Source organism: Oncorhynchus keta, chromosome 37, assembly GCF_023373465.1.
Source record: "Oncorhynchus keta strain PuntledgeMale-10-30-2019 chromosome 37, Oket_V2, whole genome shotgun sequence".
Lineage (NCBI taxonomy): Eukaryota > Metazoa > Chordata > Actinopteri > Salmoniformes > Salmonidae > Oncorhynchus > Oncorhynchus keta.
This window is the reverse complement of record NC_068457.1, coordinates 20,956,604-20,971,727: the sequence shown is the minus strand read 5'-3', so window position 1 is coordinate 20,971,727 and position 15,124 is coordinate 20,956,604. Positions and strand designations below refer to the sequence as shown.

The window sequence follows — 15,124 nt, the reverse complement described above, 5'->3', positions numbered from 1 at the left end:
GGTTACACCAGCCTCATCTCGGGAGTTGATAGGCTTGAAGTCATAAACAGCGCAATGCTTGACGCACAACAAAGAGCTGCTGGCAAAACGCACAAAAGTGCTTTTTGAATTAATGCTTACGAGCCTGCTGCTGCCTACCACTGCCCAGTCAGATACTTGTATGCTTGTACTCTTGTCTGCTCAGTTAGATTATATGCAACGCAGGACACGCTAGATAATATCTAGTAATATCATCAACCATGTGTAGTTAACTAGTGATTATGATTGGTAGTTTTTTTTATAAGATAAGTTTAATGCTAGCTAGCAACTTACCTTGGCTTACTGCATTCGCGTAACAGGCAGTCTCCTTGTAGAGTGCAACGAGTGGCAGGTGGTTATAGCGTTGGACTAGTTAACTGTAAGTTTGCAAGATTGGATCCCCCGAGCTGACAAGGTGAAAATCGGTCGTTCTGCCCCTGAACAAGGCAGTTAACGCACTGTTCCTAGGCCGTCAATGAAAATAAGATTGTGTTCTTAACTGACTTTCCTAGATAAATAAAGATTAAATAAAGGTGTAACAAAAAACAAAAAAAAATGTCCAAATCGATGTCCAAAAATTGTTATGAAAACTTGAAATCAGCCCTAATTAATCAGCCATTCCAATTAATCGGTCGTCCTCTAATCCATTGTACTTGATTGATGAATTAAGGTCACTCATTAGTAAAGAACTCCCCTTACCTGGTTGTCTAGATCTTCATTGAAAGAAAGAAAAAAAACTTGCAGACACGAAGTCCTCCATGGAATGAATTTGACATCCCTGTTCTAGATTAACCCTTTATATTTGTAATGCACAGTATAATGTATTTAGCTTTTAAGAATCAGTCAGTTATATGAATAATCCAGAACAGATATGGATTGGGTGTACTGTAACTGCCAAAGCACTGATTCCAGATCTGTTACAGGTTAAACCATCCGCTTAAGTCTCATACACACCTCCATTCCGCTGCAATTTGTCTGTGTCATCATCCCTTGTTTTGTTGGACAGTAGCCTAACCGTCTCTGCAGAATCACAGAAGTAAAACATTAACTACAGCCTCTCTCCTACGACCTCAAATGCTCTTTAAGAAGTTACTTCTGCTTTATACAGTCTTAAATTAACTGGATTACTTGCCTTGTTCTGGCTGGACTCCATCACTGAGTTTAACTGAGAAGACAGAAAAGTTGAGCTTCGCATTCTCATACACAAACCATATTAGTATTTGTGTTCACTTCTGGATGACAATGAAAAGGATGCTGAGTGACAGAATTCAAGGTGACTGCCACTGTGTCTTACCATCAAGTGTCATTGATTTACACAGCGAATTCCTACTTAAAGTAATTAACAGAATTCAAATAAAATAGATTGATTGCTATGTTCTTGTGATATTCTGAGATAGGCAGATGAGCATCTAACTTCTAATGCTACTTCTGCTTCATGATGTCTTAAATTAGCTGGAGGACTTGCCTGTGGTTTGGTTGTTTCCATCACTGGATCTAACTGAAAAGAGAATAGATCAGTTTAGCATTCTCAAACATCTTTGTTGTGACAATATTGAATGATGATGATGCAACTATTGGATTTGTAACATACAGTAGATCAGGGGTAGGTAACCCTGTTCCTGGAGTGCAGCAGGATTTCGTTCCAACTAGGCGCCACACCAGACCAACTGAGCTAATTGATCAGTTCAGTGATTGCCTAAATTTAACACACTTGGTCTTCCAGGTTGGTTAAATCAAAAACATGAAGTTCCTACGGCCCACCAGGACCAGGGTTGTCTACCCCTGCAGTAGATGAATGGTTTAACCATGAGCTCTTAAAGACACAAAACCTGCAATGGACTTGAGACGTTCTGAAACAAGCCACATCTCTAAACTAGCAACAATCATACCAAACAAAACAACATGGAAACAGTTCTCAGAACTGAAAACGTCCTGAATGAAGATTGTGAAGTAATTGGCTTTTTAACAGTACAAACTAGCAAGGGGTGACAGTGACAATCTTTATCCACAGTGTTACCTCTATGGGTGACATTTTGACAGTGCAAAAATGCATAGATGTAAAGATAAACCAAAACCAAGCAGGTTATTTCAAATACTCATCACAAGTACATAATTTAAAGCACATTTTCCTTGCAGATTCCAACCTTATAATACACATTTTATATATGCTAGCCCACACACTGCTCACTTTAAACTCACATTAGTAATCACCTTCTCATACTGTATGTAGATGTCACTAAAACATGTTCTTCAAATAAATGCCACCACAAATAATATGAGAAACACATTACTGACAACATCTCCACATATCTGCATGGTCAAAATATCCCCATAGAAGTACCATGTAAAAGGTGTGTTAGTGTTACTACCTGTGTTAGTGGGATGATTGATATTATTCTAATATAATAATATTAATAATATTATTAATATTATTATTATTATATATATTATTCTGATTCCTGGAGTAATCTCTAGAAGACTTCTCCCCTACAGTGCTATAAACTGTATCCATGGCAACCCCAGATAGAATCCCTGAAGCTCCACGGTTGGTGACCTGATCATCCCCTGTAAAGTTTCACCATCCACCGACATTGTTTACAGCAAATAGAGTAGAAAAGGTTCCTTGAATTTAGGAGGTATTTGCCCTTTAAAGTTTGCATAAGGTTATGATGAGAGAACTTGGAAAAATTCTGGGTTGTGGGATTACATCTGTGAATTCACACACTCTCTATCACAGTGCATGGAAGGTTGTGAATATATACATTAATAATGCTGTGTCTGTATTACTTTGGGGACCCCATTAGCAGGTTGAATATGGACCAGTCTAGTTAAGGTAACACTTACCAAACCTTGCACCACAAAACTTTCTCAAAAAGTCGATCCAGGTGTTTTGGGGATATTCTGAGAGGAAAAAAAGACAAAAATGTAAGACATTATTAACATTTTCATTCATATGGTTCTTTGTTTTCACTGGAATCCAAATGTTCTACCATTTTTGTGAAGCAGTGAGTATGAAGAATTGAGACAGGAAGAGACAGAGAATTATCCTACTTGTCTTTTTCTTCCACACCAGAAATCCTGAGGAGTAAAAAAATAAATGTTTTATTTTCCAAGTTGATCCATGGTTCTGTAGCTTGTGTTAGCTATATCAGAGTGAGAAATACCTCTTAAAGTACAAGTCTGCATTAACCATTCTGTCAGCTATTGAGTATGACTTCACCCACATTTACATGCTTAAGCTGCAATAAAAATACATCATTTATGAGAGCACCAATAAACAACATACATACAGTACCTGAACAAGGCCGACTTCAAATCTATGTGAAAGTAACCGATGCATTAAACAGCTGACGACGAATGCAAACTTTGCTCGATAAATCCTGCACGTGCGTTGAAATAAAAGGCATACAACTAAGTCCTTCAACAAGGATGCATGAAGACAAACAAACTCAATGACAAAAATGACAAAATATACACATGCTTTTTTGAAGGGAGCTAACATGCTGAACACCCCACTGCTGTTGCAAAATAAATGTACACATAGTATGCACTCAGAAAGTATTCAGACCCTTTCCCTTTTTCCATATTTTCTTACATTACACCTTTATTCTAAAATTGATCAAATAAAATGATTGGACATGATTTGGAAAGGCACACACCTGTCTATATAAATTCCCACAGTTGACAGTGCATGTCAGAGCAAAGACCAGGCCATGAGGTTGAAGGAATTGCAGAGACAGGATTGTGTCGAGGCATGGATCTGCAGAGGATACCAAAACATTTCTGCAGCATTGACGGTCCCCAAGAATACAGTGGCCTCTATCATTCTTAAATGAAAGAAGTTTGGAACCGCCAAGACTCTTCCTAGGTCTGGCCGCCCGGCCAATCTGAGCAATCGGGGGAGAAGGGCCTTGTTCAGGGAGGTGACCAAGAACCTGATGGTCACTCACAGAGTACCTCTGTGGAGAAGGGAGAACCTTCCAGAAGGACAACCATCTCATCAGCTCTCCATCAACCCAGGCCTTAATGGTAGAGTGGACAGACAGAAGCCACTCCTCAGTAAAAGGCACATGACAGCCCGCTTGGAGTTTGACAAAAGGCACCTAAAGACTCTCAGACCATGAGAAAAAAGATTCTCTGGTCTGTTGAAACCAAAATTGAACTATTTGGCCTGAATGCCAAGCGTTGCGTCTGGAGGAAACCTGGCACCATCCCTAAGGTGAAGCATGGTGATGGCAGCATCATGCTGTGGGTATGTTTTTCAGCAGAAGGGAGACTAGTCAGGATCGGGGGAAAGATGAACGGCGCAAAGTACAGTGTGACCCTTGATGAAAACCTTTTCCAGTGCGTTCAGGTCCTCAGACTAGGGCGAAGGTTCACCTCTGGAGAGACCTGAAAATAGCTGTGCAGCGACACTCCCCATCCAAGCTGCCAGAGCTTTAGGATCTTCAGAGAAAAATGGGAGAAACTCCCCAAATACAGGTGTGTCAAGCTTGTAGCGTCATATCCAAGAAGACTCAAGACTGTAAACATTGCCAAAGATGCTTCAACAAAGTACTGTGTAATGGGTCTGAATACTTATGTAAATTTCATATTTCTGTTTTACATTTTTTATAAATGATCAAAAATACTAAAAACCTGTTTTTGCTTTGTCATTATGGGGTTTTGTATGTGGATTGATGAGGCAAAAAATCGATTTAATACATTTTAGAATAAGGCTGTAACGCAACAAAATGTGGAAAAAGTCAAGGGGTCTTAATACTTCCTGAATGCACTGTACATGTCATTCAATGATTTCATCCAAAATGATTGCGCGTGTCAATGAGTGTCTGCGTAGCCGGGCGCTAAAATAGAACCGCCTCTTCCATCTCCTCATTGGTTTTTAGGAGCATATACCCATGTGGGTGATTGAAAAATGAACTGAGGTCCACACTCCAGTCCAGTTGGTGGTGGTAATGCACCTTATAGTTGATTGCCAACCGCCATATAAAGTCCGAAGAAGAAGACGACGACTGAAGGAGAGATTACTGGAAACAAAAGGTATACAAATAATTACTAGAAACTAACTAACTAGGTTTCCCCTTTTATCCGTGGATTAATTGGCAGAGTACCAAACACGTGATTTTGCTTGACTCAAAATGGGTAAAAATTCTACAAAGATCCAGAAAAAAGGACATTGTGCATTTCAGGAAACCGTACAACCCAATGTTTATATCCCAGGACAAATTAGCTAGCAACAGCAAGCTAAATGGCCATGAATGTTTCAACCTGTTCCCAAATAAATATAGTTGGTTCAGAGTTCGTTCTGATATTTCAACCTGCGTGTTCTGATTGCGTCTAGTGTGGATGGACAAAATCAACATGCTCGCGATGGCGCACTTGTGTGCCCAGTCTTGTCAGCATGGGGCGGCAGCGTAGCAGCGTAGCATGGGGCGGCGTAGCATGGGGCGGCAGCGTAGCATGGGGCGGCAGCTGCCTAGGGGCGGCAGCGTAGCCTAGTGGCTAGAGCGTTGGACTAGTAACCGGAAGGTTGCGAGTTCAAACCCCCGAGCTGACAAGGTACAAATCTGTCGTTCTGCCCCTGAACAGGCAGTTAACCCACTGTTCCCAGGCCGTCATTGAAAATAAGAATGTGTTCTTAACTGACTTGCCTGGTTAAATAAAGGTCAAATTTAAAAAAAATATTAAAATTAAAAAGGCTGCGTCTGTGATTCAGCAGCGCTGAATGGACAGCTCCTAGTTACAGGTAGGCATGGTGGAGTTCTGTGGCGTGGTGCTGATTGGACAGCAACTCTGTCTAGTAGACAGCTATAAAATTCTTCAGTCTGTGGGCAGTTAGACATTTTCTGGGCACGGTTAGGTAGCCTACAATGCATATATGAAAATCATAACTGACACGCAGAACTTTAGAAATGGTAGGAATAATTGTAAATTGGCACTGCAGATGAAAAAGGTTTCCGACCCCCTAGGCTATAGCCACTTGAACGGCGCATACAGTGTTGGCCTGTAATGACTTCCCACCAACGGTCTTTGTGGAAAGTGGGAAGAGAGCAAGACAATGTTGGTGGGAAGTCATTGTTGTCTTCAACGACACAGGAGAAGAGAACACGAACGGTCTAAAAACAATAAGTAGCCTAGCTTTATAAAAAAAAGCAGGACATATTTTGGGGAAGTTGTTCAGTTGTGTTTCTTTTTATAACAATACATGAAACCAAAATGGCACTAGCCTCCTGGGCCAAATGAATGAAGATACCAATTAAGCTACAGCTATCACAACCTATATTTTAATAGCAATAAAATAGCTTTTGGTTTCCAATGGTCACCAAAAAGGAGGACCCCACCAATTCCCTGGCTATCAGATTACAACAAGGATTACAAGGGCGAGTTCAAATCCTAACATAGGATTTAAAGCAATCGGCGACCGGCCTAAACTGTTGACCGGCAAAACAAACTGTTACTCTGTTCTCCGCTTTCTAAAAGTGATAGAAAAGGTACCATGCTGGAAGCTGCTATCTGAGCCATGCCATCCAATACTCTAAACAGACGTTGCATTTTAATCAGGATTGGAATGATTTTAGTCTACTTTCTTAAATGATTGTTCTTGAGCTACCCTGCTAATCCAAATGGAATGCCCCTGGGGGTTGGAGAGTAACTAAATACATGTAACCTCCCCAACCCTGGAAACCCCCTACTTCTTATGGTAAAGCCACCCACACACACACCCACACACAGCTAAAATGAACCAGCCTTTTATGGACCTGTAGATAGGCCTCATGCACAGTCACATTAAAGTTAAAGGGTGTGGTCAATATTGTATGGAGAACGTAGCATACTTGTGCGACTAGGGGAGAATCTCAGTGGCATACTCCTTGCGTCCTCTCTCCTCTCTACTACTTCTCAAACCCATTGGATGAGAAAGCCAAAGATCCCTCCCCTGTGACCTTCTCCTCCAATGGGTTTAAAGAAGGAAGTGAGGACACGAGGAGTAAACAATTCAGATTCTACCCATGGCTTATTATTAGCAGTTTCCTAACATGATGTTTTATTGATTTGTGTTGTTATTTATGTACTTCAAGCCCGCCACGATGGGGGTAAGTATTTGCATAAAGTTCCCTGACTTTGGTCCAGCCCTGTTCCCGACAGTTCTCGCATCGCCAAACTGTCCCCTGCCACTTCGCTTCTCTTCCATTGGAAATTAATGGCTTTCTGTGGTTTCATGGCCCACATCTTCAGAGGCACTGTTAGTGCTTGTAACTAACAGTTGTATAGTATGTTGACTGTGGCTATGTCTTCAGCCTACGTAGCAGACATGAGCTTTCTGTAAAAGCTGAGCCATTCGATTTAAAAAAAAATAGGATGGATGTAGCCTATGACCAAGGTTAAAATATCCTAGCCAGCGATTTCACATCTAATATCCATAGTAAACTAAACATATTTTTAGGTTGACACAAAGTATTTACCATCCTTTTTGCTGATTAATTCAGACTGGACTAATGCATATTGTGCCGGTCCAAATTGGTGCCTCCCTGTGACACATTATGAAGACTGTGCCCTATGGCAGGTGGTGCATCTAACCCCTTGTCTTGTTTGTAACAGTAGCCTGAACAGTACTGTAAAAACAGGTAGAACAGGTATCCCCTTCAGGGGTTATAGCTCACTGTTGTTGCTGCTTTTATGTCAATCTGTGCTTCACAACTATGTACATGTGCAGTGCTCTGTTACTGTAGATGTGCTGTTCTTACCTGTTATGACGCAAGCACTAATAAGCACTAATATGACAACACCAACAACAATAGTACTGGTACTGGAAGGCTCTGAAATGAAAACATGTTTTATTGATACTTTGACAGAAGTTGACCAGGTATTCTACATAGTGCAGCATTCAAAATGACCTACAACACTAACAGTGTTACTAACATACCAATACATAAGACTGTAACACACTTATGAGTGTCCACTCACCTGAACCAAACACCTCTCCAACTGGCTCACTGACTTTCCCACTAACAGCATTACTCAGCTTGCAGATGTACTTGTAACCGTTGTTTGATTGGCCAGTGTCGCTCTTAAAGACATTAAACTGTTCTACTCCGACTTCCCACGCCCCCTCTGCCACTTTCCATCTGTAGGTGACGGGTTCAGCATCAGTGGTGTCACCTTCACAGGTCAGAGTGCAGGAGGTTTGGTTGGCGTTACAGGAAGAAGTGATTTTGGGTTTGGGAACTGCCTCTGTAAATAGAGGAAAGAAACAGGAATCATTTGGGAAAATACTTGAGGCACTGAATAACCTGTTGTTTCTACACGACCACGCAAACACACACACACACATACACACATGTACGTACACACACATGTATGCGCACACACATAGAAACACTTACTGATAACAGATAGTGTATATGTCTTGTCAAGCAGTTTGCTGTTGAACTCCACAGAATAAACTCCACTGTCTGTTTTCATCAATCCACTGATTCTCAGCTCTCCAGTAGTCTTGTCCAGGGTTGTACGCTTTTTAAATTCACCATAGATGTCCAGACCACCGAAATCCTTGTCCCATTCTGCCACCTTGTCCTTCCCATGCTTCCATATGATGCTTGTGATGGAGTCAGGCACTGTGGACTTGTCCGGCGTCAACACGAGCTTCCCTCCAACTTCATGATAAAGATCTGGAAAAGCAGACATTTCATACATGTATCAGAGTATCAATGTATCCAGGGGAACACATGAGGGTTAGGGTATAAATATGTAGTCCTAAACCTATTGGCATTGAACTGTCATTATTATCAACCTTTACTGTTTATGTCTAGAATTCTTCTTGCTGGGTATATCTGGTCTATGTAGTGTCATGACTTTGGCCTGGGGAGTAGGTTTATGACAGTCATAAATACCTCTTTCCCCCTTTTTCCTCTCTCTACCCTACTGATGTTACATTTGCAAAACCCTTGGTTAACATAGAGATTCTGGGAACATCAGAAGGTGGGGGGAAATGAACTATATTCTGGTAATCCAACCTATTGAACATATGTGGTGGTACTTAATGAATATGATGTCAGTTCGGTTGTCATCTGAGACATTCTCATCAATGATCAGATGACATAAACTCTACAGTGGAAATTCTACACATCAGAGTTAGCGGATTCACATGGAATTGTTGTTCAATTTAAATGTTTGAATATGAAATTATTCGTGATGGGATGAATTTTGATTTTAGCTTCTAAAATGTGAGATTTGGGTTTTCATAAGATAGGGCTCTGCTCAATCAGTGGCCCGCCCCTGCGAAGGGACATGGGCTATAGAACTTTTTCAAACGCGCCCTCCTCTACCTTCCTATATAAGCCCTTGACGACAATGTAACCTCCTGTTCCGAGGACGTGAGGACGACGGTCCGATGTCAGAATGATTCAGATAATAACTACAGAACGAAGCCAACATCAGCGTGAGCTTTGGTTGCGAATAGTATGAACTTTGAACTCTTATTCACTACAGAAGTGATACCTCCTAGCCGTTGAGTTAGCAACAGCAGATGCAACGAGGGTTAGGAAGGAACAGGCAGAATATCCCGTTGATCACCCAACAACATTACTACAACTTATTCCATTGACAACCAGAGACATTCTTCAAAGGACTCGGTTGGGGAACACAGCCTTCCATCTACCACCAACCTACCGAAGCGTAGCTCAGAGTAAATATTTATTGCATTTTCCTTTCCAAATTTTCCTTTCCAATTAGAATGCATAAGATATAGTATTTACAATAGCACAGCTTCTTCCCTTTTTTCCTCAGTCTTCCCGCTCTTTCACACAAACCCAACCCTTTTCTTTTGTGTAACAAGATGTCATATCTGTTCCGCCCGCTAGGGACGTTTTCCTTTATGACGTAATTTGTAATCAAGTTATGATTTAATTTTGTGTATGTGTAATTCTGTGTGATTAGTTAGGTATTTAGTAAATAAATTATTAAACCCAATGTTTGTATTGCTGATTCAAATTGTTAGCCAGGGTTCATGCAGATAACCAAGAATTTACAACTTTCAGATGAGACTAAATTAAGATGACGATTAATATTGACTGCTATGGATGTAAAATATTACTAGGTCTTTAAGAGTTTATTCGGAAGATAACAGCTCTATAAATATTATTTTGTGGTGCCTGACTCTCTACTTAATTACATTTACATGATTAGCTCCATCAGGTAATACTAATTACGGACAAATTATTTTATAGAATAGCATGTCATATCACTTAATCCGACATAGCCAAAGACACGACAGTAGTCTGACCACTTTGACTAGTATTTTCCCCATCACCACCACTGGAGCAGAAATGTATCTAGACTACACTACATATTAAAGTCTTTCTCTACACCCTGTCCCCTATTATATCACTAGCTAGGTTTCCATCCAATCTGCGACAGAGTTTCATGCTATTACTCTAAATCTGCATAAAACAATAGGCAAATTCTCCCACCACAGAGCTGCTCCCATCAAACGGACTTTTGATGTGTGTGTGATGACGTAGTGCACATGAGTGTATGGAACTCCCTTCCATCTTATATAGGGCAAGTGAAAAGCAAACCTGGTCAATAACAAAAGTTTATCTCAATACTTTGTTATATACCCTTTGTTGGCAATGACAGAGGTCAAACGTTTCTGTAAGTATTCACAAGGTTTTCACACACTGTTGCTGGTATTTTGGCCCATTCCTCCATGCAGATCTCCTCTAGAGCAGTGATGTTTTGGGGCTGTTGCTGGGCAACACCGGCTTTCAACTCCCTCCAAAGATTTTCTATGGGGTTGAGATCTGGAGACTGGCTAGGCCACTCCAGGACCTTGAAATGCTTCTTAGGAAGCCACTCCTTCGTTGCCGGGCGGTGTGTTTGGGATCATTGTCATGCTGAAAGACCCAGCCACGTTTCGTCTTCAATGCCCCTTGCTGATGGAAGGAGGTTTTCACTCAAAATTTCACGATACATGGCCCCATTCATTCTTTCCTTTACACGGATCAGTCGTCCTGGTCCCTTTGCAGAAAAACAGCCCCAAAGCATGATGTTTCCACCCCCATGCTTCACAGTAGGTATGGTGTTCTTTGGATGCAACTCCGCATTCTTTGTCCTCCAAACACGACGAGTTGAGTTTTTACCAAAAAGTTCTATTTTGGTTTCATCTGACCATATGACATTCTCCCAATCTTCTTCTGGATGCTCTCTAGCAAACTTCAGATGGGCCTGGACATGCACTGGCTTAAGCTTGGGGACACGTCTGGCACTGCAGGATTTGAGTCCCTGGCGGCGTAGTGTGTTTCTGATGGTAGGCTTTGTTACTTTGGTCCCAGCTCTCTGCAGGTCATTCACTAGGTCCCCCCGTGTGCTTCTGGGATTTTTGCTCACCGATCTTGTGATCATTTTGACCCCACGGGTGAGATCTTGCGTGGCGCCCCAGATCGAGGGAGATTATTAGTGGTCTTGTATGTCTTCCATTTCCTAATAATTGCTCCCACAGGTGATTTCTTCAAACCAAGCTGCTTACCTGTTGCAGATTCAGTCTTCCCAGCCTGGTGCAGGTCTACAATTTTGTTTCTGGTGTCCTGTGTGACAGCTCTTTGGTCTTGGACATAGTGGAGTTTGGAGTGTGACTGTTTGAGGTTGTGGACAGGTGTCTTTTATACTGATAACAAGTTCAAACAGGTGCCATTAATACAGGTAACGAGTGGAGGACAATGTGATTTTCTGGATTTGTTTTGTCTTATTTTGTATGGCATAGTTGAAGTGTACCTATGATTAAAATTACAGGCCTCTCTCATCTTTTTAAGTGGGATAACTTGCACAATTGGTGGATGACTAAATACTTTTTCCCCCCGCTATATGTGTAACTGATAGATGCACACACATTACATGTTAATGTTTTTAAATGTATGTAAATTGTAAAGTATTTTGTATGTAATGTCACCATTGGCGTCGGCTAATTGGGATCCTAATCAAAATCACACTAAATGTACTTTTTCACTTACATTTTCATGTACAGGAATAAAAATCTAAAGTTCAATATGTTTCCAGAGTATTTTCAACTATATTGATAGTTTTGTAACAAAAACTGTTGAGTTAAATAGCAAAATGGTCTTGGCACGTGGGTTCTAGGCAACAGCTCTCCGATACAGTGCTGGTAGGCTGTGCTGGTAGGCTGTGCTGGTAGGCTGTGCTGGTAGACTGTGCTGGTAGGCTGTGCTGGTAGGCTAGTCTACATGATGACATTATTACGGCAGTCAAGTATCGATAATCATGTCACCAGAATAAGACCCTGGATATTCATTGGAAAGGAACATTAAGATTGCGTGCACTTTCACCACCCTGGGAAGTTCATCATAACTTATTTCCAGGGGCACTAATTTGTTTTTAGAAGTGGGTGGGAAATAACTTTGCAGGGCGTCTGGGGGTCCCAACATTTTTTTGGGGCATCTAAAGCCAATTTCCTGCATTTTTACACAATCCACTATGCCGTCTCTATTTAGAACAAAAAGTAAGCACAAATGGCAACAATCATCAAGCTAGGTAAGAGATCATTATTAAACATGTTTAAGTGAGACTAAACTTGATCAAAAGTAATTCAATAATAAATATTGTGTTGCACCTTTAACCAATAGCCTAACAAATGAACAACCCCCACCAGCCCGACCCCCACCAGTCTAGTCAATAACTCAACTCTCTCCAAACACAAGTTCCTTCCCAGTTCCTACCTTTCATTTTCTTTGTTCACAAGAGAACATTTTGGAAACAAAAAAACACACACAAAATAACACATACGGTCTATCCATCAACCCATCAATGGCTTAATGTGCTTTCCTGTACAGATTCATGGCCTGGTCAAGTTCGGCCCTCTCGTTCCCTTTGCAGCCAAGGTACAACATAGAAATGGATGGAACACTGGTCACTTTAATAATGTTTACATACTGTTTAACCCACTTCATATCTATATGCTGTATTCTAGTTAAGGCCATCCTATTCAACTATTGCTGTACATAAACTATTCTATCCTACGTATTCTTCACATAACGGAGCATTCGGAAAGTATTCGGACCCTTGACTTTTTCCCCATTTTGTTGTGTTACAGCCTTATTCTAAAAGAGATTACATTTTTGTTCATCAATCCACACACATTAACCCCATAATGACAAAGCAAAAACAGGTTTTTAGAATATTTTGCGAATTTATTAAAAGTAAAAAAATGAAATATAACATTGACATAAGTATTCAGACCCTTTACTAAGTACTTTGTTGAAGCACCTTTGGCAGCGATTACAGCCTTGAGTCTTCTTGGGTATGACGCTACAAGCTTGGCACACCTGTATTTCGGGAGTTTCTCCCATTCTCCTATGCATATCCTCTCAAGCTCTGTCAGGTGGTATGGGGAGCATCGCTGCACAGCTATTTTCAGGTCTTGAGATGTTCAATCAGGTTCAAGTCCAGGTTCTGGCTGGGCCACTCAAGGACATTCAGAGACTCCTACATTGTCTTGGCTGTGTGCTTAAGGTCGTTGTCCTGTTGGAAGGTGAACCTTCACCCCAGTCTGAGGTCCTGAGCACTCTGGAGCAGGTTTTCATCAAGGATCTCTCTTTACTTTGCTCCCTTCATCTTTCCCTCGATCCTGACGAGTCTCCCTGTCCCTGCCACTGAAAAACATCCCCACAGCATGATGCTACCACCACAATGCTTCACTGTAGAGATGGTGCCAGGTTTCCTCCAGACGTGACGCTTGGCATCCAGGTCAAATAGTTCAATCTTGATTTCATCAGACCAGAGAATCTTGTTTCTCATGGTCTGAGTCTTTAGGTGCCTTTTGGGATACTCCAAGTGGGCTGTCTTGTGCCTTTTACTGAAGAGCGGCTTCCGTCTGGTCACTCTACTATAAAGGCCTGATTGGTGGAGTGCTGCAGAGATGGTTGTCCTTCTGGAAGGTTCTCCCATCTCCACAGAGGAACTCTGTCAGAGTGACCATCAGGTTCTTGTTCACCTCCCTGACCAAGGCCCTTCTCCCCCGATTGCCAGGCAGACAGCTCTAGGAAGATTTAAGAATGATGAAGGCCACTGTGTTCTTGGGGACCTTCAATGCTGCAGAAATGTTTTGGTACCCTGCCCCAGATCTGTGCCTCGACACAATCTTGCCTCAGAGTTATACAGACAATTCCTTCAATCTCGTGGCTTGGTTTTTGCTCTGACATTCACTGTCAACTGTGGGACCGTATATAGACAGGTGTGTGCCTTTCCAAATCATGTCCAATCAATTGAAATTACCACAGGTGGACTCCAAACAAGTTGTAGAAACATCTCAAGGATGATCAATGGAAACAGGATGCACCTGAGCTTAATTTAGAGTCTCATAGCGAAGGGTCTGAATACTTATATAAATAAGTATATCATTTTTTATAAACATTTCTAAAAACCTGTTTTTGCTTTGTCATTATGGGGTATTGTGTGTAGATTGATGAGGATTTTTTGTTATTTAATCCATTTTAGAATAAGGCTGTAATGTAACAAAATGTGGAAAAAGTCAAGAGGTCTGAATACTTTCCGAATGCAGTGTACACCTCAAATATCCAGCAGCATACCACCCTGCATACCACTGCTGGCTTGCTTCTGACGCTATGCAGGGTTGGTCCTGGTCAGTCCCTGGATGGAAGACCAGATGCTGCTGAAAGTGGTGTTGGAGGGCCAGTAGGAGGCACTCTTTCCTCTGGTCTAAAAAAATATCCCAAAGCCCCATGCCAGTGATTGGGGACACTGCCCTGTGTTTCGGATGGGACGTTAAACGGATGTCCTGACTCTCTGCGGTCATTAAATACCCCATGGCACTTATTGTAAGAGTAGGGGTGTTAACCCTGGTGTCCTGGCTAAATTACCAATCTGACCCTCAAACCATCACGGTCACCTAATAATCCCCAGTTTACAATTGGCTCATTCATCCCCCTCCTCTCCCCTGTAACTATTCCCCAGGTCGTTGCTACAAATGAGAACGTGTTCTCAGTCAACTTACCTGGTAAAATAAGATATAAATAAAAATAAATTAACACACAGAAATAGCAAATCCTCCATATAATTAATAGCATAGGACTAAAAG

At 41.4% G+C, this 15,124-nt stretch overlaps 1 protein-coding gene across 3 annotated transcripts in view; it reads right to left on the bottom strand.

Annotated features, from left to right (window-relative positions):
• The window catches only part of LOC118375941 (uncharacterized), a 33,783-nt gene that overhangs the window by 11,293 nt on the left and 7,366 nt on the right, over positions 1-15,124 (bottom strand). For all 3 annotated transcript variants that reach the window (XM_052499558.1, XM_052499559.1, XM_052499557.1), the window contains exons 2-9: positions 8,400-8,684; positions 7,981-8,247; positions 7,761-7,832; positions 3,070-3,096; positions 2,863-2,919; positions 1,484-1,516; positions 1,151-1,183; positions 973-1,038 (exon numbers count right to left, since the gene is read on the bottom strand). In XM_052499558.1, the coding sequence (XP_052355518.1) occupies positions 973-1,038; positions 1,151-1,183; positions 1,484-1,516; positions 2,863-2,919; positions 3,070-3,096; positions 7,761-7,832; positions 7,981-8,247; positions 8,400-8,684 (840 nt within the window). The remainder of the gene's footprint in view (positions 1-972; positions 1,039-1,150; positions 1,184-1,483; positions 1,517-2,862; positions 2,920-3,069; positions 3,097-7,760; positions 7,833-7,980; positions 8,248-8,399; positions 8,685-15,124) is intronic.